Source organism: Gorilla gorilla, chromosome 3 (assembly GCF_029281585.2).
Source record: "Gorilla gorilla gorilla isolate KB3781 chromosome 3, NHGRI_mGorGor1-v2.1_pri, whole genome shotgun sequence".
NCBI classification, from domain to species: Eukaryota; Metazoa; Chordata; class Mammalia; order Primates; family Hominidae; genus Gorilla; species Gorilla gorilla.
In genome coordinates, this window is record NC_073227.2 from 57900536 (window position 1) to 57925589 (window position 25054).

Genomic DNA, 25054 nt, shown 5'->3' on the forward strand with positions numbered 1-25054 from the left:
GGAGAGAGAAGTGCAAGCAGGGGAAATGTCAGACACTTATAAAACTATCAGATCTCATGAGAACTCACTCAATATCATGAGAACAGCATGGAGGAATCCAGCCCATGATCCAGTCACCTGCCACTGGGTCCCTCCCTCGACACATTGGGATTATGGGGATTATAATTCAAGATGAGAGGAGATTTGGGTGGGGACAGTCAAACCATATTAGTGACTTATTTTAGTAATTATTTATGATTGTGAATATACTGATGTTACATTAAAGATGTGATTTCTTCTTACAGCTCTCTGAACACTTTGCCTTCCTTATATATACATATGAGCAACATATGCAATACATAAAAATTAAATGACTATATAAATGTATTTAATATAATGTATTTACATTGTATTAAATTATTTTATTAAATAATTTAAATATTAAACTAAAACTATTAAATATTAAATATTAAATTAAATATTAAATTAAATATTAAATATTGTTTAATTTTATTAACTTTATTAATATTCTATTAATAAAATTTTATTAATATTAAATATTAAATTTTATTAAATATTAAAAATTAAAAATTAAATACTATTAAATTAAAATATATTAACGTATATTAAATACATTAATTTAATATAATGTATTTAATATAATTTAATATACATTAATTTAATATAATGTATTTAATATAACGTATTATATAAATGTATTTATATATATTATCAATGCGCAGACATTTTATATATTTTTAGGTATGTTATTCCAAGTCCTTTCAGGAAAATACCTGCATATTCAATATTAAAATAACAATTCTCATGTTAGCTACTTTTTGTTTTGTTTTGTTTTTTTCCATCAGGAAGACCCACTACATTATTTGAGACAATGGGGAAAGCTGAAATGTGGCTCATTCGAACCTATTGGGATTTTGAATTTCCTCGCCCATTCTTACCAAATGTTGATTTTGTTGGAGGACTTCACTGTAAACCAGCCAAACCCTTGCCTAAGGTGAACATATTCTTGTTTCATTTGTTTGCTTGACATTTTCAGAAGGAATGGCTGGATATGTTTCTTTCAGAGTGTTTAACTCAGAGTGAGGGGAATATGGGAAGTCAAAAAAAAGGACTTGCCATTAGAAAATCATATATTTCTATACTATCACAAGAATGTGAATGTTATTATCATTAAAGACCAAAGAGGATTACTAGGGAGATTTTGAAAACAGGTTTGGTTAAAGTAAGGCCTTCATTGTGCAACCCAAAAGATAGTATGGTTCATTTCTTCAAAAAATATTTGTAGAGTGATTAATGCAAACCACAGGTAAGTGCTGGATTTTCAGAGAATAAAGGTAGCACAGTTTCTGCGCCCTCATGCCTTACATTGTACTTTGAAAGATAGAATAAAAACAAGTGAAAAAGAAAAGTCTAAGAAGTGTTATAAGGAAAGACCACAATGATAAAGAAATATGCAGAAGAGATCCCAAACTCATTGACAATTAAAGTGAGTACTCAATAATGTGCAGAGATAGGTGAAATGATGAGGGGATGAGAAAGACCCAAAAAGAAAACCAGAGGCCAGGCAAGGTGGCTCACACCTATAATCCCTGAATTTTGGGAGGCAGAGAAGGGACGATTTCTTGGGCTCAGGAGTTTGAGACCAGCCTGGGCAACATGGTAAAACCTCATCTCTAACAAAAATAAAAATAATAGCCAGGCATGCTGGTGTGTGCCTGTAGTCTCATAGTCCCAGCTACTTAAGAGGCTGAGGCAGGAGGCTTGCTTGAGTCTGGGGGCAGAGGCTGCAGTGAGCTGAGACCACACCACTGAACTCTAGCCTGTGCGACGGAGTGAGACTCGGTCTCAAAAACAAACAAATAAACAAACAAAAAAGTAAAGGCTTGCATTAAGGCAGAAAAGTAGAAAAGCAGTAAGGGCAGTTCCCAGGACTCCAAATTTAGTTTACAGGAAAAGGTTGAGTAAAAGTCAATGATGGGCCGGGCGTGGTGGCTTACACCTGTAATCCCAGCACTTTGGGAGGCCGAGGCAGGGGGATCACCTGAGGTCAGGTGTTTGAGACCAGACTGGCCAGCATGGTGAAACCCCATCTCTACTAAAAATACAAAAATTAGTTAGGCATGTTGGCAGGCACCTGTAATAGCAGCTACTCGGGAAGCTGAGGCAGGAGAATCGCTTGAACCTGGGAGGCAGAGGTTGCAGAGAGCCGAGATCACGCTATTGCACAACAGCCTGGGCAACAGAGTGAGACTCTATCAAAAAAAAAAATATATATATATATATATATGAAATTTGATATACCCATTAAGGACAATGGAGAGCTACTGAAAAGAGTTAAGAAATGAAGAGATATGATCAGATTTCCTTTCAGAAAAAATCCCAATGTTCTCAATGTATAATATTACAGAAGGGCAACTTTGTACAATGTAAAGAATATTTAGGAACTTTTACATGAGTTTAGGAATCATGACTACTTTTACAATAATAATCACAACTTCATATTGTGTTGTGTGGAAAAAAGTAGTTACCACAGATAAAACACTTAAGTTGTCTCTGACACATAGCCAGTGATCCAAAAATATTGTTGATATTATGATTATTATTTTAGTCATTATTTCTAATATTTTAAATTAGCTAACATGTGCCAGCCATTTAAGATATCAGTCTTCATTTAATAATGATTGATTTTCCTAGCAAAATCCTAGAGAACAGATACTCTGTGTGCTTGTTTAAATATAAATGTTTAAGTTTGGGCAGTCAGTTGAACACGCTGGAAAGCTAAAGTTGTATTGCAAAGGTGGAGGCACTTCATTAATATTTTAGCTTAAAAGGTAATTCTGTGTACTCTTATCTTATTCTCAAAAAAAAATCCTCACTCACATTAAAAGAAAGTGATAGTGCCAGTAGCAGGGGGAAGAGAATAGGAGAATAAGGAGGACAAGGAATAAATGACTAGTAGTACAATAGTGATTATTACTAATACTACCATGATCTCAGCTCACTGCAACCTCCACCCTCCAGGTTCAAGTGATTCTGATTCTCCTGCCTCAGACTCCCAAGTAGCTGGGATTACAGGCACCCACCAACACATCCGGATAATTTTTGTATTTTTAGTAGAGACAGAGTTTCGCCATGTTGGCCAGGCTGGTCTCGAACTCCTGACCTCAGGTGATCCACTTGCCTCAACCTCCCAAAGTGCTGGGATTACAAGTGTGAGCCTCCACGCCCGGCACTAGCTGTTGTTGTTAACTTGCAAAAGGTAGACTTGAATCTAAGTAAATAATTGTGAAACCGATTCTCTAATTCTTTTGTACACAAAATAATTGTTGCCACAAATTTGCTTGCTTTTCCATTATGTATTAGATTCTCACATAATGTTTGTATATTTCAAAAGACTCTTGCCAAAAAGTATCAAGTGTTTGAAAACTGCATATAGTTATTGCCTTTATAATATACTCACATGAAACTGTACAGAGAATAAATCATGATGGTAAGATTCAATATTAGTAGCAAATATTCGTTAAAAAACTCTGGAAATAATTCAAATATCTTACATTAAGAAACGGTTAAAAACTTATATAATGTGCATACCAAGCCATTACAATCCTTTTTTCAAAACAATGTTTAATTACACTGTCAGCCGTGGTACAGGTATAGTTGGAAACTAAGGAACAAAATGATGAGTAGAACAAGATCACAGTTTTTTTGTAGGATAAAAAGGCATATACAATGAGAAAAAATTTTCTAAATAAACATCACATATGTACATTGAGTTATATAAATAGAATTAAAACCATAATGAAATGGTACACATTTTAAATTGAGATAGAGATATGGGAAAAATGATTTTTTTCCTAAATTTTCATACTTTTACAAGACTACTTACATTGATCTTCTATTACCATTACTTTCATAAAGATGTCACAGAATGAGATCAGTGCTGATCTGTCTATAAACAGATTTTTTTACTTCAATACTTGATGGATGAAGAAGACTTTTGTCAGTGAATGAGACAAAACATTAAACCGAAGTTACATTAAATGTGGCTACAGGCAACTGCAATTACACTGAGTTCCTGGATGCCTCATGAATTATCTCTAATAGCCATACACTGAATCCCCAATTAAAACTGATGTCAGACCGGGCACAGTGGCTCAAGCCTGTAATCCCAGCACTTTGGGAGGCCGAGGCAGGTGGATCACGGGGTCAGGAGGTCAAGACCAGTCTGGCCAAAATGGTGAAACCTGTCTCTACTAAAAACAGAAAAATTAGCCAGGCGTGGTGGCAGGTGCCTGTAATCCCAGCTACTCAGGAGGCTGAGGCAGGAGAATTGCTTGAACCTGGGAGGCAGAGGTTACAATGAGCCAAGATTGCATCATTGCACTCCAGCCTGGGTGACAGAGAAAGACTCCATCTCAAAAATAAATAAATAAATTAAATAAAATAAAAATAAAAGATGTCATAAAGTTAAATTATATTTTTGAAAAATACTTACCAATATATGGTCTGAATTGACATATTTTAGAATTTCCTTTTGTATTTGTAAACAGTTTTATAAAGAAATTTCCCCCAATGATTAGGACCAGAAAGTATATTTGTTATGATAGAAGGGGTTGGTCATTATTTTACTGAGAAAAAAAGAATTTAGAACAAAAGGGACAATAGCAACAAAAAGATGAGTATACAATTTTGATATGATATCCGGGAAACTTATGAGTCTACATTTCTTTTCCTCTTTCTCTCTTTCTTTTTTTTTTTTTTTTTTTGGTGTGAGAATACATTGACTGATGTGGCATTAGAGAATGGATTTAAGTTTAAAAACAGGGACACATCAGGAAACACAAGTCAGAATAATTCTCATTCATTTCAAAGCAAACACATATTCACCAGGAGCTTCATATAGTGTGAGGAAGCTACTCTAGGGGGTGAGCAGATCTCCACTGGAGAAAGGCTTGGTGACCTCTCCCACTGTGGTTCAAGTGCCCCCTGTGAGACACAGCAAAGTGATGATGAGGGTCCCTCACATTCAGTTATACATAGCACATCAATTTCACAGTGTGATTTCAGGACAAAAGGTATCATAGTCATACCTAAACAATGATCTGAGAAATAAGATCACTTAATTATGTAACTAAATAGTATATAATACTGTATTATAAATGGAATTCTCAGAACTATTTCCCGGAAATTCCAAGCCCCAATACCAGACTGCTGAATGTCAATGATTCTTATACTTCAGCTTTTAAGGTGTTTTTTGGGGGTGGGGGTGTCGGGGGAAGTGAGGGGTAGTGGGGTAAGACTAGGAAACTCTAAGTGAAATATAAAGGGTTAGAGAGCTAAAGAAGCTAAATAAATGTAGATATAAAATCATTCTAATTGTAACTAACTTTTCCTCATTGCTCATAGTCATGTAATGGCTCCAATGACTCCTAACTAAAAGAACTGAACAGAAAAAAATAAAATAAAATGACCCCAAATAAACACAAGAGATTTAGTAGAACCACAAAAAAAAAACAGAATTAAAGCCAAGTAAAGCTGCCTTCCAATAACCTATGTTAGTAATTATAATATTATAAATAAAGTGTCTGGGTGTAATATTTTCTAGCATTATCTCCTCCTACTGCAGTGTCATAGCTTTGTTTCATTTCTTCCTTACACACACATACATACATGCATATGCACACATATTTGCACAAATTTGCATGAAAGATCCCACATATATTATATTACACATCTCCTTTCAAAGAAACTGAATGATTAGGTCAGTTTAAAAAAATTACTCCAATAGCTTCTGACTTTCTCATCTTAGATGTTTGTAACAATCCTGTCAATAGTGTTTTCTGTGCTGTTGCTCTTTTCTGACAGAACAAATTCTTTCTTCACAGGAAATGGAAGAGTTTGTGCAGAGCTCTGGAGAAAATGGTATTGTGGTGTTTTCTCTGGGGTCGATGATCAGTAACATGTCAGAAGAAAGTGCCAACATGATTGCATCAGCCCTTGCCCAGATCCCACAAAAGGTTAGATAAAGTGCCTTAATTGTGGATGGCTACTAAATGAATCTGTTAAACCCTTCAAGAGTCCATTACAGAAATGTTCTGCCTGAAAATTTAACTGCTATGATAGTTCTAATTATCTCAGACATCTGTTCAAAACAAAAACATATATGGAAGATCTTAAAATCATAAAGAGAGGAATTTTGGTTGATAATAACGTTGGCATTAATATTGTGATCAGAAGGAAATATATTTAAGAGGTGCTAGTGAAGTTTGGTATTATCATGGTATCGTAGCATGTACATAGAAATCACTAAATTCTGCCCTGTCATTTGCTCCTTTTGGTTTACAGGATTTTAGAAGGTACTGTATACACTGTAGATATTATCAGAAAGCAGTTAAATTTTAATAAGTTACTGTACTATCACAATAACAATAAGCAGGTATTGAAAAACTTTGAAATGTATCATGTAGCTTCGTCTTACCAAGCAATCTGGCTGTTTTTACTTCCTGTACATTGGAATAGGTCTATTTAATGTTCTGTTCAGGGTGCCATTCAGAGAAAGAATGTCCTAGTCTGACAAACCACTCCTCTAGAGGTACCCACCTAGCCAATTAGATTTAGAGAAAAAGAAAAACTTGTCTGCTCTGCTGACTTGGGTGCCGCTAATGTCTTAAGCAGAAAAATGTAATGGAAAGGATGGAGATAGAATCCTGCTTTTAGGGTAGACTATGTGCATTATTAAATGTGGCCCAACAAAGGCTATGCTCTAAGAATCAGATTAGTGCCTTCTCCAGATTGAGGAAGGAGCAGGAACTATAAATAAACATGGTAGGAACTTATTTTCTACTCTATAGAATATACCTACAATCTTTGTGTATTTTCAATTTACGTTTTAGTTTCTTATCTGCATAGCCCTCTCCGAATGATCTATGCAAGTTTTTGCTGAAAACACAGAGTTACTTTAACACTCCCATATCAAATACAAGGTCAACACTTGTAAATTCTACTCCAGTTTAAAAAGATTGCTTGGGAATTCTAAAATCAGTACCTTAGTTTGGTACTAGACATGGTAATGACTGGCTATAGCTGACCATATATCAAGGCTGTCAATGCTAGGTAGTGCATCATCTAAGTGTGAAAGATCAGTTAAGCAAAATGTAGCAAAATACAATTTTCTACATTCTCAGCATCTGTATTGTTAATCATGAATTGTCAATGGGCTCCTTTTTCCTACATTGTTAGCATTTACAAAAGTAGCAATACTGATAATAGTCTGAATTTGTGTCAAACACTGCCACTTGAAATTTTTCCTGAAAGTAGCACTTGAGAGTTAGCAAATGAAAAGAAATTACACATACTACATATGTAGCATTATTTCTCACCATATGTGCAGTTTAAATATTTAGTCTTTTGTAATCAATGATGTCAAATTCATAAAATAACTTATGACTAGTAGACAAGTGGATATAAGTAAACTCTTCTCATATCACTCAAAAATTAATAAATTTATATTAAATTTGGAAGGTTACAGCTAGTATAAAGTATATAAAATAAATATATAGGTTATTACTAATTTGCTACTTTTTTATTACTAGAATTAAGACTGCCTAACAATTCTTAAATATTTAAATATTTCATTGATAATCTTGTGAACCCCAAATATCTGATACAGGTCTCAGTACATTTAGAAAGTTTATTTTGCCAACTTGAAGCAGGGAAGAGGCATTCCTCTGAGTTTCTGATTAGGCTCTCCAAAGGAGGCAATCAGATATGCATTTATCTCAGTGAGCAGAGGGGTGTCTTTGAATAGAATGGGAGGCAGTGATTTGCTTAGTGACTTTGGGGCCCCCAGGTTTATTTTCATTTTACATTTAAAAAAAATCTTTTGGAGAAAACATTTTAGAAGAAAATGAGTCTCTGGTCTCAGGTTTTCATCTGATCTCTAATGGCAAGGATGGTTTATTCCTAAGCAGGTCCTGAGTTATTAGGAAAGTTCATTTTTAGCAGGTTCTGAAGTCTCATGTACTGTGAAGAAAAAATAAAATGAGGAAGGGAGAAAAACAAAAACAAAAGAACAATCCTTTAAAATTAATATAGGCCACATTACTCTGAAGTCCATAAATCAGTAGGCAGGTATGAAAGTGGATTATGTATGTAAATTGGTTGCTGTTATTTTCTTCTGGAGTTTAAGTAGTCTAGCTTAATTTGTAGGGCTTTATGAAAGCATAGCTTAGTTTACAGTGACTCCAAATTAGGAAAAATTGTGGAAGGGGAGGAAAAAAAACCTGAAGACACTATTTTGAAGACGTGTAGCCATTAAAAATTAGAATTCAGTCCAAACTGTAGACAGTAATAAAAATTGAAAAACATTAGGCAAGACTAGAATCTAACAACAGGTCTACTGTTATTTTTGAAACATAATTTTTCTGTCTTCAGTTTCCCAATTTTACTAAAGACAAACCATGGTACAACTGATTTGCTTTATTATACTTGGCCTGATTATTTTTATACAGAGGAGGGAGAATAATTTTTTATTTACATAGGCTTTTAAAGTGGCTTTGATGGAACTTTGTCTTATAGAAAGAATCTCAGATAGGACTTTTTTAAAGCTGAGGCAAGCCATAGATTTGTACCATCAAATACCTATGAGTTGGGTGAATTCCTCTCCTCTTGGGGTTCCAAAATAAACTTGGGGCTCCTGGGCCTGTCAGAAAGTTACATTCTTTGCTTAACACAGTTCAGGAACCCTGTACAGGGACCTTATAGATGAAGGTATGAGGCCAGTTTTCCCAAGGGGTTTTTATTGGCTCCATAAGTTAAGTTTGATTCCCTAAAGGAAAGCCCACCATTCCAGTGGAAGCCTTGATAAAATAACCAGTTTCTCCAATTGTGTTTTGTTATAAATGAAAATAGATTCTTATTGCACTTATGCAAATAACTGTATTGACAAAAGTAAAAAATACTCACAAATAGTTTCCAAATTCTGAAAAATCAGGTAGAGGGAAACAAATATGTTCTAAATTTTTTTCACAGGAGTATACTAAATTGTTAAAAGCTGTTAATAGCTCAAAAAAAGAAAGATTCCTTCACTCTAAAAAAAAAAAACAAAAAACAAAACAAAGGATCAGCAATGTTTTAAGCAAAGTCAAAAAGATTAGTTTAGTTTTCTATTATTTCAGTCCATGTAGTTAATTCCTGTTCTGCTTGATATTCATGAACATTTTAGTTCTCCATGAGTCCTGAAAGTTTTTCTTCCATTCTAATGTCACAATCTCCAAAATTATCAAAAACTTTTTTTCAAGAGCACCTGTTAGAATTTTATGGCTGAGTATAAAATCGCCTTCTAAAGAGGACCAAAGTCAGACAACAATTGTCTGTGGATGACAAAAAGTTTTAGGGCAGCCTCTGTCAAAGACACAATGGACAAGGAAATTTGTTACCTCTGTGGCACACAATAACTTAACATAACAAATATAATTATTACTGATAATGTACACACTAAGTCATATCAGAATTATAGGAGTTTCCCATAATTTTGGAACACATGCCAATAACATATTTATATAAATACAGCTCAAAAAGACCAAACACCATTTCATATTTGACAATGTTCCCTGTATAATTTTTATACCAAATAAGCAAAATTATGTCATTTTTGGACTTTAGGAAAACTAATAAATTAAAGGATTACTTAGGTCAGAAAAAAACATAATTTTGGAAAATTTGTCAAATATCAAAGGATTAAAACGCTTGATATCACAGGTAAAATAAATCATTCATTTGACTAAAGTAGTAACTCAAGGATTTCAAAAAAAGGCGAAAATCTTCATTCTTTGAGAGAGGAGACTCAATTTGCCAAACAATAAGCCCTAATAAAACAGCATGAAGCCAAATAAGTTTGTTTTTCAAAATTGTATGAACAATCTATAAAATTCTAATCTTGACCATAAGATATAACTTTCCTCAGCCTTTCATAACCTTTATAATCTTTATTAAGAAGTCACTTTATGCTTCAAGAAAACCTTGTTAATCTGACACAGGGGCCCATATGTTGGTCTTGCATTAGTGTGTCTTTGACATTAATGATTAATTTATGCATAAACGGAACTTATTTTATCTCTTAGTATCAGTTCTTTCAATCTCACACACCCACCTCTTCTGTGATAGTCCCTGGACCTTGAGGAGTTGAATAGCTTTTAGAAAACACTGTTAGCATTATGCCACAACAAACAGAACTTGAGGAAAAAACTTACATGAGTTGAAAATGAGTTGAAGGAGAGTTTTACTATTTCACACCCTTTAAAAGGGGAGAGAAAACCAAAAACAGTGAGATGCAAGAAAAGTTAAACTTTGGGTTAAAAAAAAAAAAAACTCATAATATTTTAAGAGTAAATCAATCCCTTAAGAAAATGTTATTGTTCTAACCAATTATTTAGTGCATAAGTGCTTTTTTTTACATCAAGCCCAATCTGTAGAAACACCATTATAATTTCCCTTTACTTATAGACAACTTGATCATATAAAAGTTTTTTTAATCTCCTTATTGTGACTTACACAGATCATTCATGATATGTTTGGACTTTCTGGTTTGTCCTGAACATCCTTCTTTCTTACACAACTGATCATTTTATTCTAGGACTAAATTTACCACACAAGATTCTTTCTCATATAAAATTATTTCTCTTCAAGCTTTTTACAAAAAAAAAAAAAATTTTTATTTTTATAACTTTCTTTACATCTCCCTTACTTCCTGGTTCCTTTTACCTTGTTTTATACATAACCTTTAAATAAGCTTTGAATTAGACAACACTTCTTCACCTTTTTAAAAAAGATGCACTTTTTTTTGGAAAGAATGTTTTCCTACAAATTTTTTTTGAAAAATACCCAAACAATGAAATATCTATTATTTAATTTAATATAACCTTAGATTCTAAATTATGAGTTTGTCTATAAGTATTTATCCCATTACATTTACCTAATTATTTAGTCATTTACCTAGAATATTTATGAAAAGTGTGATAGTCATCATTTAAAGTTATGGAATTGCTATTGCAAAATTATAACTGAGACAGTGAAAAAGATCTGACCTAACTCCATCTTGCTTTTAACCTCCAAGCTCTCCGTGTTTATTTCTGGGTGTAGGCCAAACTAACTTAGGGAGGAACTTAGTTTATAGTTTAGCTTTGAAATAAAAATGATAACAGTCTTTTCCCAAAACAAAGCTTAATGCCTGTGGACTAGATTGCTTAAGGCCACAAGATGAGAAGTTATGATAATCTTACTTAATTCAAGGTGTAGCTATTTGCATTAAACCAATATTAATGTCTTATTTATTAAAAATTACACAAGTGAAGATCATTCTGTTTTGGGCTTGGTTTACAGTTTTGTAACCCCTATGTCAAATTTTGACACCTTAAAGTATTTAGCAAGAATAAGTATGAAATTGCTTGATTAATAAATGCAAACAAAAATGTATGCTGGCAAGTCTTAATGCATTTCTAATATTATCATATGTTATCAATAATTGTTGTTATCTTATTTATAAAAGATTTTATTTAAGTTACATAAACTTGAAAAAGCATTTGACTAGTCTTTTTTTCTGGCAAAGTATTTAATTCAAGCACTTTTATTTTCTTAAGCCAATTAATTAGAGCTCTTTTATATATTTTCAGTAGTAAAACATTGTGTACAAAACACATAAATACATAGATGTAGTAAGCATGCCAACAGAAGTACATCTTACAGGTTTATAAAAACTCCTCTTTGCCATATTAGACTTTCAAATTCTTGATAACCTGTTTCAATAGGTAATCTGTATGAATACTCGATCACCATAGGCAGTTGTAAGCTAAATAGTCTTACATTTGCATATTAAAAGAAACCATTCAGGTGAAAATCAAATAGCAAAATTTACATCATAATGTACACAGAGAAAAAATTTGGTGTGCTAGAAGGAAAATAAAATGGATTTAATTGCCAATTAAACATAAAATTATAGAAATTATAATGGCCTTTTAAATATGTGCAAACACACACACACACAAAAGATTATGTGGTTTTTACTTCAGAACTTTAGCTATGAGATTAAAAAAAATCACCAGCTTGCAGACAAAAACCTGTTGAATCAAAACAGTGGTTTTTAACTTAATAGAAAAATAAAAGCAAATTTAAAGCAAGAATAAAAGAAAATTTTTTAAAAAGAGAGAACTTAGGAACTCTACAGTTTGCAGGACAACCTTAGGGCTCTTAATGTGTATGTGCACAAAGACCATATTACCTTCATTTTACATAAACTCTGCCAAGTAGAGGTGTCATAAATCCAAACAGGCGATATCAGGGGATCATTCTTCTTGTTTTCTCATCATTCTTAGATTATTTGTTTCCCACTTTTTTTCCTAAAAGGAGGAACTGAGCTGTGGCCTAGGGTTTATGTGTGGTGAATCAATGTGTGCTGCTTGTGGGCAGTACTCCACAGTGTGTCACCACTGAGTTGTTTCCACCCTCTTACATGTCTCAGTTTCTCTCTCCAGAGGTGTATGACCTCTGAGAGGGCTCAAAATGCTGGGTGATCTGCCCTCATATGTGTTTTCTGGACTAGCCTTTTTTTAAAAATTAATTTTTCTTGGGGATTTTCCTGCAGGACCACTCCATGTCACAGGGGGTCAAACCCAAGACACTCCCACAAGGCCCCCAGTTGCTTAGGGGTGCCTTTTGCCTGGGAGGAGCAGAGCCGTTTCACTTTGGAGCTGAGAAAACTCAGTCTCTCATTTTCCTATGTAAACCACAGTTCAGTTTCTCACACAAATCCACACAGACAAGCCAAATGAGATTAATTTGGGGAATAAAAACAATAGAGGAGACCCTTTACAACACATCTCCAAACTAGAATTAGGATTCTTAAACAACAACTTCCTAGGAGGAAAAAAATAACAACAGTCAATACTACTTCCAGTAAACTGTACTCAGCCACCCTCTACTTTGTAACTCGTCTGCCATTACACACGCCAAGGTAAAATCCTCTCACAGTACAAGGTAATCTGTGGTAATCTCAAAGCCAAAGAGATTAGGTCATTCAACATAGGAAAACAGAGCTTTGGACCTAAGAAAAAATCTGCCCACAACTCTTGAAACTCCACAAAGAAAACAGAGCACCCCCAAAGGGGTGAGTGGTGCCTTTGTTCTGAATTCTTTAAAAGAGTTCAAATCATTAGAAGCCTTCTCTTGATTTTTGATACTACAAATGGCAGAAGACAAAAGGAGGTATAGGGTGGAGGAAAAGTAAACAAAAGAACATTTGTTTTTTTAAAGACAGGAAGCAAACACAGAAACCAAGAGCATGGTTTTTAGGTTTTGTTTTGTTTTCTCTTTTGCATCTGTGAAGAATTTTCACCAAATTAGACAGGCTTTGTTACCCACAATTTGGAATTCTCACTCAGATATGATCAAGTCAGGTAAAGTTTGTCAAATCTGATGGGAGAAATACTGGAATGTACAAAAAAAATACTCCCAAAAATGTGATCATTAAGCACTGTAATGGTAAGGAGAAATTAAGTCCAGCTAGTTGTTAAACATTAACCAAGACAAAACCCCAATTCAGCTATTTACCTACGGATGGGTTTCAGGCTAAAACTGCCCTCTGTCGTCCTAGAAGTAGGAAAGAAACCTCAAACTCATCCTCCCTCCTGGGAGTGAGCTCAAACTCCATAGAGTTACCTGCCTTCCATTGTCATGGAAACAGGAAATATTGCCTTTCTTGTAGGAAGCAAGTAAAACTCCAAAAAAAAATAAAAAGAAAAAAAAAGGAATTGTACAGCAAAATAAACTTTTGGTCTTGACTGAATTTTGGGGTATCAGGGATTCTCTGGAGGGGTTGCTCCCAGACCTCAGCCAATTGTCTTATTTGTTTGAGCCATAAAGTTAGCTCATGCTGGTACCAAGCACTGACAGGACATTTATCAAAGGTCAGGGAACCTCCACTGAGAATCTCTTCATGGTTACCAAAATGTGAACCCTGAATATCTGAGGCAGGTCTCAGTTAATTTAGAAAGTTTATTTTGCCAAGGTTGAAAATGTGCACCCATGACACAGCCTCAGGGGGTCCTGGTGACATGTGCCCAAGGTGGTGGGGGGACAGTTTGGTTTTATACATTTTAGGGATACATGAGACATCAATCAACTTATATAAGATGGACATTTGTTCGGTCCAGAAATGGGGGACAACTAGAAACAAAGGCAGAGCAACTTGAAGCATGGAAGAGGCTTCCAGGTCATAGGTAGATAGGAGAAAAATGGCTGAATTCCTTTGAGTTTCTGATTAGCCTCTCCAAATGAGGCAATTAGATATGCGTTTATCTCAGTGAGCCGAGGGCTGACTTTGAATAGAATGGGAAGTAGGTTTGCCCTGAGCAGCTTAACTTTTCCCTTTAGCATAGATTTTGGGTTGCCAAGATTTATTTTCCTTTCACAGTCTCATGTGTCTAGCTATTATGTTAGAAATGTCATTTTTTTATATACCAAATTGATTATAAAAGTAAAGATATTAAATGTGGGTATTCAGCTTACCTCAGACTTTTAGTAGTTCTCATTACTTGACATCACTTCTTATTTCTTCATCTCTTATATGGATTAACTGATTATTAATCTCTTCAGAATTCTAACAAGTTATATTTTTAGAGTTCTATTCATTGAACAAGGTATTTTCCTTGCCCTAACAGGTTCTATGGAGATTTGACGGCAAGAAGCCAAATACTTTAGGTTCCAATACTCGACTGTACAAGTGGTTACCCCAGAATGACCTTCTTGGTAAGACTCTGGAGAACAAATACTGAATATATTAGTAACAGCCAATTAGAAGTGATAATATTTCAACATAAAACAAACATATTTAACATTTATTATTGGAAAACTAAAAAAAAAAATCAAATTGAACTACTTTATATTTATTTTCTAGTCTTAGTATAAGAAGAATACACTATGGTAGTTGGCATTTTGTTACATACAGTCACATTCTTTATGGTTAGAATAAAAATCTCTTTATTCAGGTGTAATTACCTCTCACAGGTTTTAAATAACATCCTGGATTTTCTGTCTCTTATTTCTGCAACTTTACACCTGTTCCCTCCCCTACTGCAGGGTTATTTCAACAGGTACTGAAAAATAACAGACATTCTTCTATTACCAGTGACTCTATTTTCTGTGGGAATAAATCACCAATCTTTATCATAAAGTGATAACACATTTCATGATGATGTGTAACCTGTCCTTCCTCAGCACCACCTCCACCCTACTCCCTGCTGCCTTAAAAAAAAATTTAAGTATTTTAAATATTTTAAGTATTTAAATATTTTTTAAATATATAAATGTGACTGCATAATTTATACTACTTAAGAGACTATGTTCTTGTATACCAAATCTTATTCTTTTCTTTTTTGCACATTTTAATTTTTTAATTAAGAATATGTTTTTTCATTTTGTTCACCTGGAAATCTTTTAAATTTATGTTTCCACTGTGAAGACACACAGACCACCACCTTTTCATGTAGCCTTCACTTACCTTTCCAGCAGAAGTAGGTGCTTCTTCCTCTGAAATTTGAAAACAATTTCAATGCAGTTTTGTGGGTATAATGTTACCTAGGGAAGAGTTTTGCTTTAAGTTCCTTATATTGTGCATTTCTTATTCAATTCCTGTGCCTTATAATTAATAACTTTGTTAAAATTCATCCACTTTTAGGTCATCCCAAAACCAAAGCTTTTATAACTCATGGTGGAACCAATGGCATCTATGAGGCAATCTACCATGGGATCCCTATGGTTGGCATTCCCTTGTTTGCAGATCAACATGATAACATTGCTCACATGAAAGCCAGGGGAGCAGCCCTCAGTGTGGACATCAGGACCATGTCAAGTAGAGATTTGCTCAATGCATTGAAGTCAGTCATTAATGACCCTATGTGAGTATTACAATTTTGTGACCAGGTGGTACTTACAAATTATTTTGTCAACAGTGAATATGAGTTTGAACCCTTTGTTAAGAGACTAATTTTGAAGGGATTGAAGTGATTTAACCAATGTAAAATCTGCTCTTATTTTCCACCAGACAATTATTTCAAAGTTACATTTCAACCCCACAGATTTAATGGGTCACCAATGACTGCAATGAATTATAAAATCAAAAAAATTAAAGATATGTACATAATTATTTTAAATATTTTTAATGATAGAATACACAATAGAAATTATGTAACTAGAGAAATATGATAAAATATTTCAATTCAATACCTAAAATTTCTGAAAGTATGAATCTATTCTTTCTCAAAAATTTATTTTTATTATTATCATTATTTTAATCAATTTGAAAATGAGTTACAATTTGCATAGCATAACATTCACTAAAATTTTAAATCTAAATATATTTAGTATGTTTACATAGTTACAAAGCCACAACCCTAAATAACATTTTTGTGAGCTCAAATTAAACTCAAAATGCATGAAGTCACTCCCAATACACCTCCAGTCCTAGAAAAATACCGACTTACTTTGTTTCTCAATAGATTATTCTCTTCACATATTTTATATAAATGAAATCATACAATTTATAGTGTTTTGTAAATTACTTCTTTCACTTAGCATAATTATTTTTAGTTTTATTTATGTTGTTGGATGTATCAGAACTCATTCATTTTTATTTCTATATAATATTCTTTGATATGTTTACACCAAAATTACCTGTTTATCAGGGCATGGACATTTTAGGTCTTTCCAATTTTGGCACTTACGAATATTGTTATACATATTTTCTGTGTAAAAATATGTTTTTACTTCTTTTGAGGAGATGCTAGGAGTGGACTTGCTGAGGCATATGGGAAATTGTTGTTTATGAAGAATGGCTAAACTGTTTTTCAAAGTATTTGCATCATTTTTCATTACCACCAGCTGGATAGGAGGGCTCTAATTTCTTCACACTCTTCCCAACACTTGTTATCACCTGTCTTTCTATTACAGCTTTTCTAGTGTGTGTAAAGTGGTCTCTCATTATGGTTTTCATTTGCATTTCCTTATGGCTGAAGATGTTAACCCTCTTTTCATGTGCTTACTGGTCATTCATGCATCTTCCTTAGATAAAATTTCTATTTTAATCTTGTGAACATTTTGTCATTTTTCTATTTACCTTATTATGGATTCATAAGAATTATTAATATGTTATAGATACAATCCCTTATCAAATATACGATTTTCAAATATTTTCTTCCACTATGGGCAGATAGATTTTTTTTTTTTTTTTTACTTTTTGGAGGATGCCTTTTGAAACACAAAGGTTTTAATATTGATAAAATAAATATGTAATAGTTTTCCATAATCCAAAGGAAATAATATGGAAAATGCTGTGACTACACCAGCTGCCATCAATTCAGAGTCTATTAATCCTACCAATATTATTATGATGTAAGGTGGTACCAGCTAAGAGAATACATTAAAAACACTTTACCAAAAAATTAGTAAGACAAGAAATGATTTAAAATACTTCAAATAAAGTAAAAAAGCAAAGAAACATAAAACAGGTTAGAAAACAAAAATATATAGAATAAAATGGTGGATTTAAATGTGAACTAGGGCAATCAGGCAAGAGAAAGAAATAAAGGGTATTCTATAAATAGGAAGAGAAGAAGTTAAATTGTCTCTATTTGCAGATGACATAATTCTATATTTAGAAAACCCCTTCATCTCAGTTCTAAAATTCCTTAAGCTGATAAGCAACTTCAGCAAAGCCTCCGGATAGAAAAATCAATATGCAAAAATTACAAGTATTCCTATACACCAACAATACACAAGCAGAGAGCCAAATCATGAATAAATTCCCATTTGCAATTGCAACAAAGAGAATAAAATACCTAGGAATATGCCTAACAAGGTACGTGAAGGACCACTTCAAGGAGAAATAGAAAACCCTGCTGAAGGAATTAAGAGAGGACACAAACAAATGGAAAAACATTCCATCCTCATGGATAAAAAAATCAGAATTGTAAAAATGGCCATGCTGCCCAAAGTAATTTTTTTTATTATACTTTAAGTTTTTGGGTATCTGTGCACAAGGTGCAGCTTTGCTACATATGTATACATGTGCCATGTTGGTGTGCTGCACCCATTAACTCGTCATTTAACATTAAGTGTATCTCCTAATGCTATCCCTCCCCGCTCCCCCTACCCCCCAGCAGGCCCCGGTGTGTGATATTCCCCTTCCTGTGTCCTTGTGTTCTCATTGTTCAATTCCCACCTATGAGTGAGAACATGCGGTGTTTGGTTTTTTGTCCTTGCGATAGTTTGCTGAGAATGATGGTTTCCAGCTTCATCCATGTCCCTGCAAAGGATATGAACACATCATTTTTTATGGCTGCATAGTATTCTATAGTGTACGTGTGCCACATTTTCTTAATCCAGTCTATCATTGTCGGACATTTGGGTTGGTTCCAAGTCTTTGATATTGTGAATAGTGCCTCCATAAACATACGTGTGCACATGTCTTTATAGAAGCATGATTTATAATCCTTTGGGTATATACCCAGTAATGGGAATGCTAGGTAAATGATATTTCTAGTTCTAGATCCCTGAGGAATTGCCACACTGACTTCCACAATGGTTGAACTAGTTTACAGTCCCACCAACAGTGTAAAAGTGTTCCTATTTCTCCACATCCTCTCCAGCACCTGTGGTTTCCTGACTTTTTAATGATTGCCATTCTAACTGGGGTGAGATGGTATCTCATTGTGGTTTTGATTTGCATTTCTCTGATGGCCAGTGATGATGAGCATTTTTTCATGTGTCTTCTGGCTGCCTAAATGTCTTCTTTTGAGAAGTGTCTGTTCATTTCCTTCACCCACAGGTTGATGAGGTTTTTTGTTTTTTTCTTGTAAATTTGTTTGAGTTCATTGTAGATTCTGGATATGAGCCCTTTGTCAGATGAGTAGATTGCAAAAATGTTCTCCCATTCTGTAGGTTGCCTGTTCAATCTGATGGTAGTTTCCTTTGCTGTGCAGAAGCTCTTTAGTTTAATGAGATCCCATTTGTCAATTTTGGCTTTTGTTGCCATTGCTTTTGGTGTTTTAGACATGAAGTCCTTGCCCATGCCTGTGTCCTGAATGGTATTGCCTAGGTTTTCTTCTAGAGTTTTTGTGGTTTTAGGTCTAACATGTAAGTCTTTAATCCATCTTGAATTAATTTTTGTATAAGGTGTAAGGAAGGGATCCAGTTTCAGCTTTCTACATATGGCTAGCCAGTTTTCCTAGCACCATTTATTAAATAGGGAATCCTTTCCCCATTTCTTGTTTTTGTAAGGTTTGTCAAAGATCAGATAGTTGTAGATGTGTGGCATTATTTCTGAGGGCTCTGTTCTGTTCCATTGGTCTATATCTCTGTTTTGGTACCAGTACCATGCTGTTTTGGTTACTGTAGCCTTGTAGTATAGTTTGAAGTCAGGTAGTGTGATGCCTCCAGCTTTGTTCTTTTGGCTTAGGATTGACTTGGCAATGCAGGCTCTTTTTTGGTTCCATATGAACTTTCAAGTAGTTTTTTCCAATTCTGTGAAGAAAGTCATTGGTAGCTTGATGGGGATGGCATTGAATCTATAAATTACCTTGGGCAGTATGGCCGTTTTCACGATATTGATTCTTCCTACCCATGAGCGTGGAATGTTCTTCCATTTGTTTGTATCCTCTTTTATTTCCTTGAGCAGTGGTTTGTAGTTCTCTTTGAAGAGGTCCTTCACATCCCTTGTAAGTTGGATTCCTAGGTATTTTATTCTCTTTGAAGCAATTGTGAATGGGAGTTCACTCATGATTTGGCTCTCTGTTTGTCTGTTACGGGTGTATAAGAATGCTTGTGATTTTTGCACATTGATTTTGTATCCTGAGACTTTGCTGAAGTTGCTTATCAGCTTAAGGAGATTTGGGGCTGAGACGATGGGGTTTTCTAGATATACAATCATGTCTTCTGCAAACAGGGACAATTTGACTTCCTCTTTTCCTAATTGAATACCCTGTATTTCCTTCTCCTGCCTTATTCTCCTGGCCAGAACATCCAACACTGTGTTGAATAGGAGTGGTGAGAGAGGGCATCCCTGCCTTGTGCCAGTCTTCAAAGGGAATGCTTCCACCTTTTGCCCATTCAACATGATATTTGCTGTGGGTTTGTCATAGATAACTCTTATTATTTGGAGATACTCCCCATCAATACCTAATTTATTGAAAGTTTTTAGCATGAAGTGTTGTTGAATTTTGTCAAAGGTCTTTTCTGCATCTATTGAGATAATCATGTGGTTTTTGTCATTGGTTCTGTTTATGTGCTGGATTACATTCATTGATTTGTGTACGTTGAACCAGCCTTGCATCCCAGGGATGAAGCCCACTTGGTCATGGTGAATAAGCTTTTTGATGTGCTGCTGGATTCAGTTTGCCAGTATTTTATTGAGGATTTTTGCATTGATGTTCATCAGGGATATTGGTCTACAATTCTCTTTTTTTTCTTGTGTCCCTGCCAGGCTTTGGTATCAGGATGATGTTGGCCTCATAAAATGAGTTAGGGAGGAGTCCCTCTTTTTCTATTGATTGGAATAGTTTCAGAATGAAGGGTACCAGCTCCTCCTTGTACCTCTGGTAGAATTCAGCTGTGAATCCATCTGGTCCTGGACTTTTTTTGGTTGGTAAGCTATTAATTATTGCCTCAATTTCAGAGCCTGTTATTGGTCTATTCAGAGATTCAACTTCTTCCTGGTTTAGTCTTGGGAGGGTGTGTGTGTCGAGGAATTTATCCATTTCTTCTTGATTTTCTAGTTTATTTGCATAGAGGTGTTTCTAGTATTCTCTGATGGTGGTTTGTATTTCTCTGGAATCGGTGGTGATATCCCCTTAATCATTTTTTATTCCATCTATTTGATTCGTCTCTCTTTTCTTCTTTATTAGTCTTGCTAGCAGTCTATCAATTTTGTTGGCCTTTTCAAAAAACCAGCTCTTGGATTCATTGATTTTTTGAAGAGTTTTTTTGTGTCTCTATTTCCTTCAGTTCTGCTCTGATTTTAGTTATTTCTTGCCTTCTGCTAGCTTTTGAATGTGTTTGCTCTTGCTTCTCTAGTTCTTTTAATTGTGACGTTAGGTTGTCTATTTTAGATGTTTCCTGCTTTCTCTTGTGGGCATTTAGTGCTATAAATTTCCATCTACACACTGCTTTGAATGTGTCCCAGAGATTCTGGTATGTTGTGTCTTTGTTCTCGTTGGTTTCAAAGAACATCTTTAATTCTGCCTTCATTTCATTATGTACCCAGTAGTCATTCAGAAGCAGGTTGTTCAGTTTCCATGTAGTTGAACAGTTTTGAGTGAGTTTCTTAATCCTGAGTTCTAGTTTGATTGCACTGTGGTCTGAGAGATAGTTTGTTATAATTTCTGTTCTTTTACATTTGCTAAGGAGAGCTTTACTTCCAACTATGTGGTCAGTTTTGGAGTTGGTGTGGTGTGGTGCTGAAAAGAATGTACATTCTGTTGATTTGGGGTGCAGAGTTCTGTAGATCTCTATTAGGTCCACTTCGTGCAGAGCTGAGTTCAATTCTTGGATATCCTTGTTAACTTTCTGTCTCGTTGATCTGTCTAATGTTGACGGTGGTTTCTTAAAGTGTCCCATTATTATTGTGTGGGAGTCTAAGTCTCTTTGTAGGTATCTAAGGACTTGCTTTATGAATCTGGGTGCATATATATTTAGGATAGTTAGCTCTTCTTGTTGAATTGATCCCTTTACCATTATGTAATGGCCTTGTCTCTTTTGATCTTTGCTGGTTTAAAGTCTGTTTTATCAGAGACTAGGATTGCAACCCATGCCTTTTTTTGTTTTCCATTTGCTTGGTAGATCTTCCTCCATCCCTTTATTTTGAGCCTATGTGTGTCTCTGCACATGAGATGGGTTTCCTGAATACAGCACAGTGATGGGTCTTGACTCTTGATCCAGTTTGCCAGTCTGTGTCTTTTAATTCTAGCATTTAACCCATTTACATTTAAGGTTAATATTGTTATGTGTAAATTTGATCCTGTCATTATGATGTTAGCTGATTGTTTTGCTCGATAGTTGATGCCGTTTTTTCCTAGCCTCAGTGGTCTTTACCATTTGGCATGTTTTTGCAGCGGCTGGTACCAGTTGTTCCTTTCCATGTTTAGTGCTTCTTCGGGAGCTCTTTTAGGGCAGGCCTGGTGGCAACAAAGTCTCTCAGCATTTGCTTGTCTGTAAATGCTTAGAGATTTTATTTTATTTCTCCTTCACTTATGAAGTTTAGTTTGGCTGGATATGAAATTCTGGGTTGAAAATTCTTTTCTTTAAGAATGTTGAATATTGGCCCCCACTCTCTTCTGGCTTGTAGGGTTTCTGCCAAGAGATCAGCTGTTAGTCTGATGGGCTTCCCTTTGTGGGTAACCTGACCTTTCTCTCTTGCTGCACTTAACATTTTTTCCTTCATTTCAACTTTGGTGAATCTAACAATTATGTGTCTTGGAGTTGCTCTTCTTGAGGAGTATCTTTATGGCATTCTCTGTATGTCTTGAATTTGAATGTCGGCCTGCCTTGCTGGATTGGGGAAGCTCTCCTGGATGATAACCTGCAGAGTGTTTTCCAACTTGTTTCCATTCTCCCCGTCACTTTCAGGTACACCAATCAGACGTAGATTTGGTCTTTTCACATAGTCCCATATTTCTTGGAGGCTTTGTTCATTTCTTTTTATTCTTTTTTCTCTAAACTTCTCTTCTTGCTTCATTTCATTCATTTCATCTTCCATCACTGATACTGTTTCTTCCAGTTGATCAAATCAGCTACTGAGGCTTGTGCATTCATCACATAGTTCTCGTGCCATGGTTTTCAGCTCCATCAGGTCCTTTAAGGACTTCTCTGCATTGGTTATCTAGTTAGCCATTCGTCTAATCTTTTTTCAAGGTTTTTACCTTCTTTCCTTCGGTTCGAACTTCCTCCTTTAGTCCGGAGTAGTTTGATCGTCTGAAGCCTTCTTCTCTGAACTCGTCAAAGTCATTCTCCATCCAGCTTTGTTCCATTGCTGGTGAGGAGCTGCATTTCTTTGGAGGAGGAGAGGCATTCTGATTTTTAGAATTTCCAGTTTTTCTGCTCTTTTTTTCCCCATCTTTGTGGTTTTATCTACCTTTGGGTTTTGATGATGGCAATGTAGAAATGGGGTTTTGGTGTGGATGTCCTTTCCATTTGTTAGTTTTCCTTCTAACAGTCAGGACCCTCAGCTGCAGGTCTGTTCGAGTTTGCTGGAGGTCCACTGCAGATCCTGTTTGCCTGGGTATCAGCAGTGGACACTGCAGAACAGTGGATATTGGTGAACAGCAAATGTTGCTGTCTGATTGTTCCTCTGGAAGTTTTCTCAGAGGAGTACCCGGCTGTGTGAGGTGTCAGTCTGCCCCTACTGGGGGGTGCCTCCCAGTCAGGCTACTCGGGGATCAGGACCCACTTGAGTAGACAGTCTGTCCATTCTCAGATCTCAAGCTGTGTGCTGGGAGAACCACTACTCTTTTCAAAGCTGTCAGACAGGGACATTTAAGACTGCAGAGGTTTCTGCTGCCTTTTGTTTGGTTATGCCCTGCCCCCAGAGGTGGATCTACAGAGGCAGGCAGGCGTCCTTGAGCTGTGGTGGGCTCCACCCAGTTCAAGCTTCTGGGTCGCTTTGTTTACCTATTCAATCCATGGCAATGGCAGGTGCCCCTCCCCCAGCCTCACTGCTGCCTTGCAGTTCGATCTCAGACTGCTGTGCTAGCAATGAGCGAGGCTCCGTGGGCGTAGGACCCTCTGAGCCAGGTGCGGGATATAATCTCCTGGTGTGCCGTTTGCTAAAACCTTTTGGAAAAGCGCAGTATTAGGGTGGGAGTAACCCAATTTTCCAGGTGCCATCTGTTACCCCTACCCTTGGCTAGGGAAGGGAATTCACAGACCCCTTGTGCTTCCCCGATGAGGCAATGCCTCACCCTGCTTTGGCTCATACGTGGTGCGCTGCACCCACTGTCCTGCACCCACTGTCTGACAGTCCCCTGGGAGATGAACCCGGTACCTCAGTTGGAAATGCAGAAATCATTCCTCTTCTGTGTCATTCACACTGGGAGCTGTAGACTGGAGCTGTTCTTATTCGGCCATCTTGGCTCCTTCCCACAGTAATTTATATATTCAAAGCTATTCCCATCAAACTACCATTGACATTCCTCACAGAACTAGAAAAAAACTACTTTAAATTTAATATGGAACCAAAAAAGAGCCCATATAGCCAAGACAACCCTAAGCAAAAAGAACAAAGCTGGAGGCATCACGCTACCTGATGTCAAACTATACTATTAGGCTACATAACCAAAACAGAATGGTACTGGAACCAAACAGATGTATTGACCAATGGAACAGAACATATGCCTCAGAAATAACACTACACATCTACAACCATCTGATCTTTGACAAACCTGACAAAAACAAGCAATTAGGGGAAGGATTCCCTATTTAATAAATGGTATTTTGGAAAAACTGGCTAGCCATATGGAGAAAACTGCAACTGGATCCCTTCCTTACACCTTACAGTAACCAAACCAGCATAGTACTGGAACAAAAGCAGACATATAGACCAATGGAGCAGAACAGAGGCCTCAGAAATAACACCACACGTCTACAGCCATCTGATCTTCAACAAAACTACAAAAACAAGCAATGGGAAAGGATTCCCTATTTAATAAATGGTGCTGGGGAAACTGGCTGGCCATATGCAAAAAATGGAAACTAGACCCCTGCCTTACACCTTATACAAAAATTAACTCAAGATGGATTAAAGACTTAAATGTAAAACCCAAAACCATAAAAACCCTAGAAGAAAACCTAAGCAACATCATTCAGGACATAGGCGTGGGCAAAAATTTCATGACACAAACACCAAAAGCAATTGCAATAAAAGCCAAAGTTGACAAATGGGATCAAATTAAACTAAAGAGCTTCTGCACAGCAAAATAAACTATCATCAGAGGGAACAGGCAACCTACAGAATGAG

At 35.7% G+C, this 25054-nt stretch overlaps 1 protein-coding gene and 1 pseudogene across 1 annotated transcript in view; one reads left to right on the forward strand and one right to left on the reverse strand.

Moving 5' to 3' along the window:
* The window catches only part of LOC101138063 (UDP-glucuronosyltransferase 2A3-like), a 476474-nt pseudogene that overhangs the window by 240069 nt on the left and 211351 nt on the right, over positions 1-25054 (reverse strand).
* The window catches only part of UGT2B17 (UDP glucuronosyltransferase family 2 member B17), a 39932-nt gene that overhangs the window by 10167 nt on the left and 4711 nt on the right, over positions 1-25054 (forward strand). The window contains exons 3-6 of the mRNA XM_031010038.3: positions 846-994; positions 5886-6017; positions 14712-14799; positions 15728-15947. Of these exons, the coding sequence (XP_030865898.1) occupies positions 846-994; positions 5886-6017; positions 14712-14799; positions 15728-15947 (589 nt within the window). The remainder of the gene's footprint in view (positions 1-845; positions 995-5885; positions 6018-14711; positions 14800-15727; positions 15948-25054) is intronic.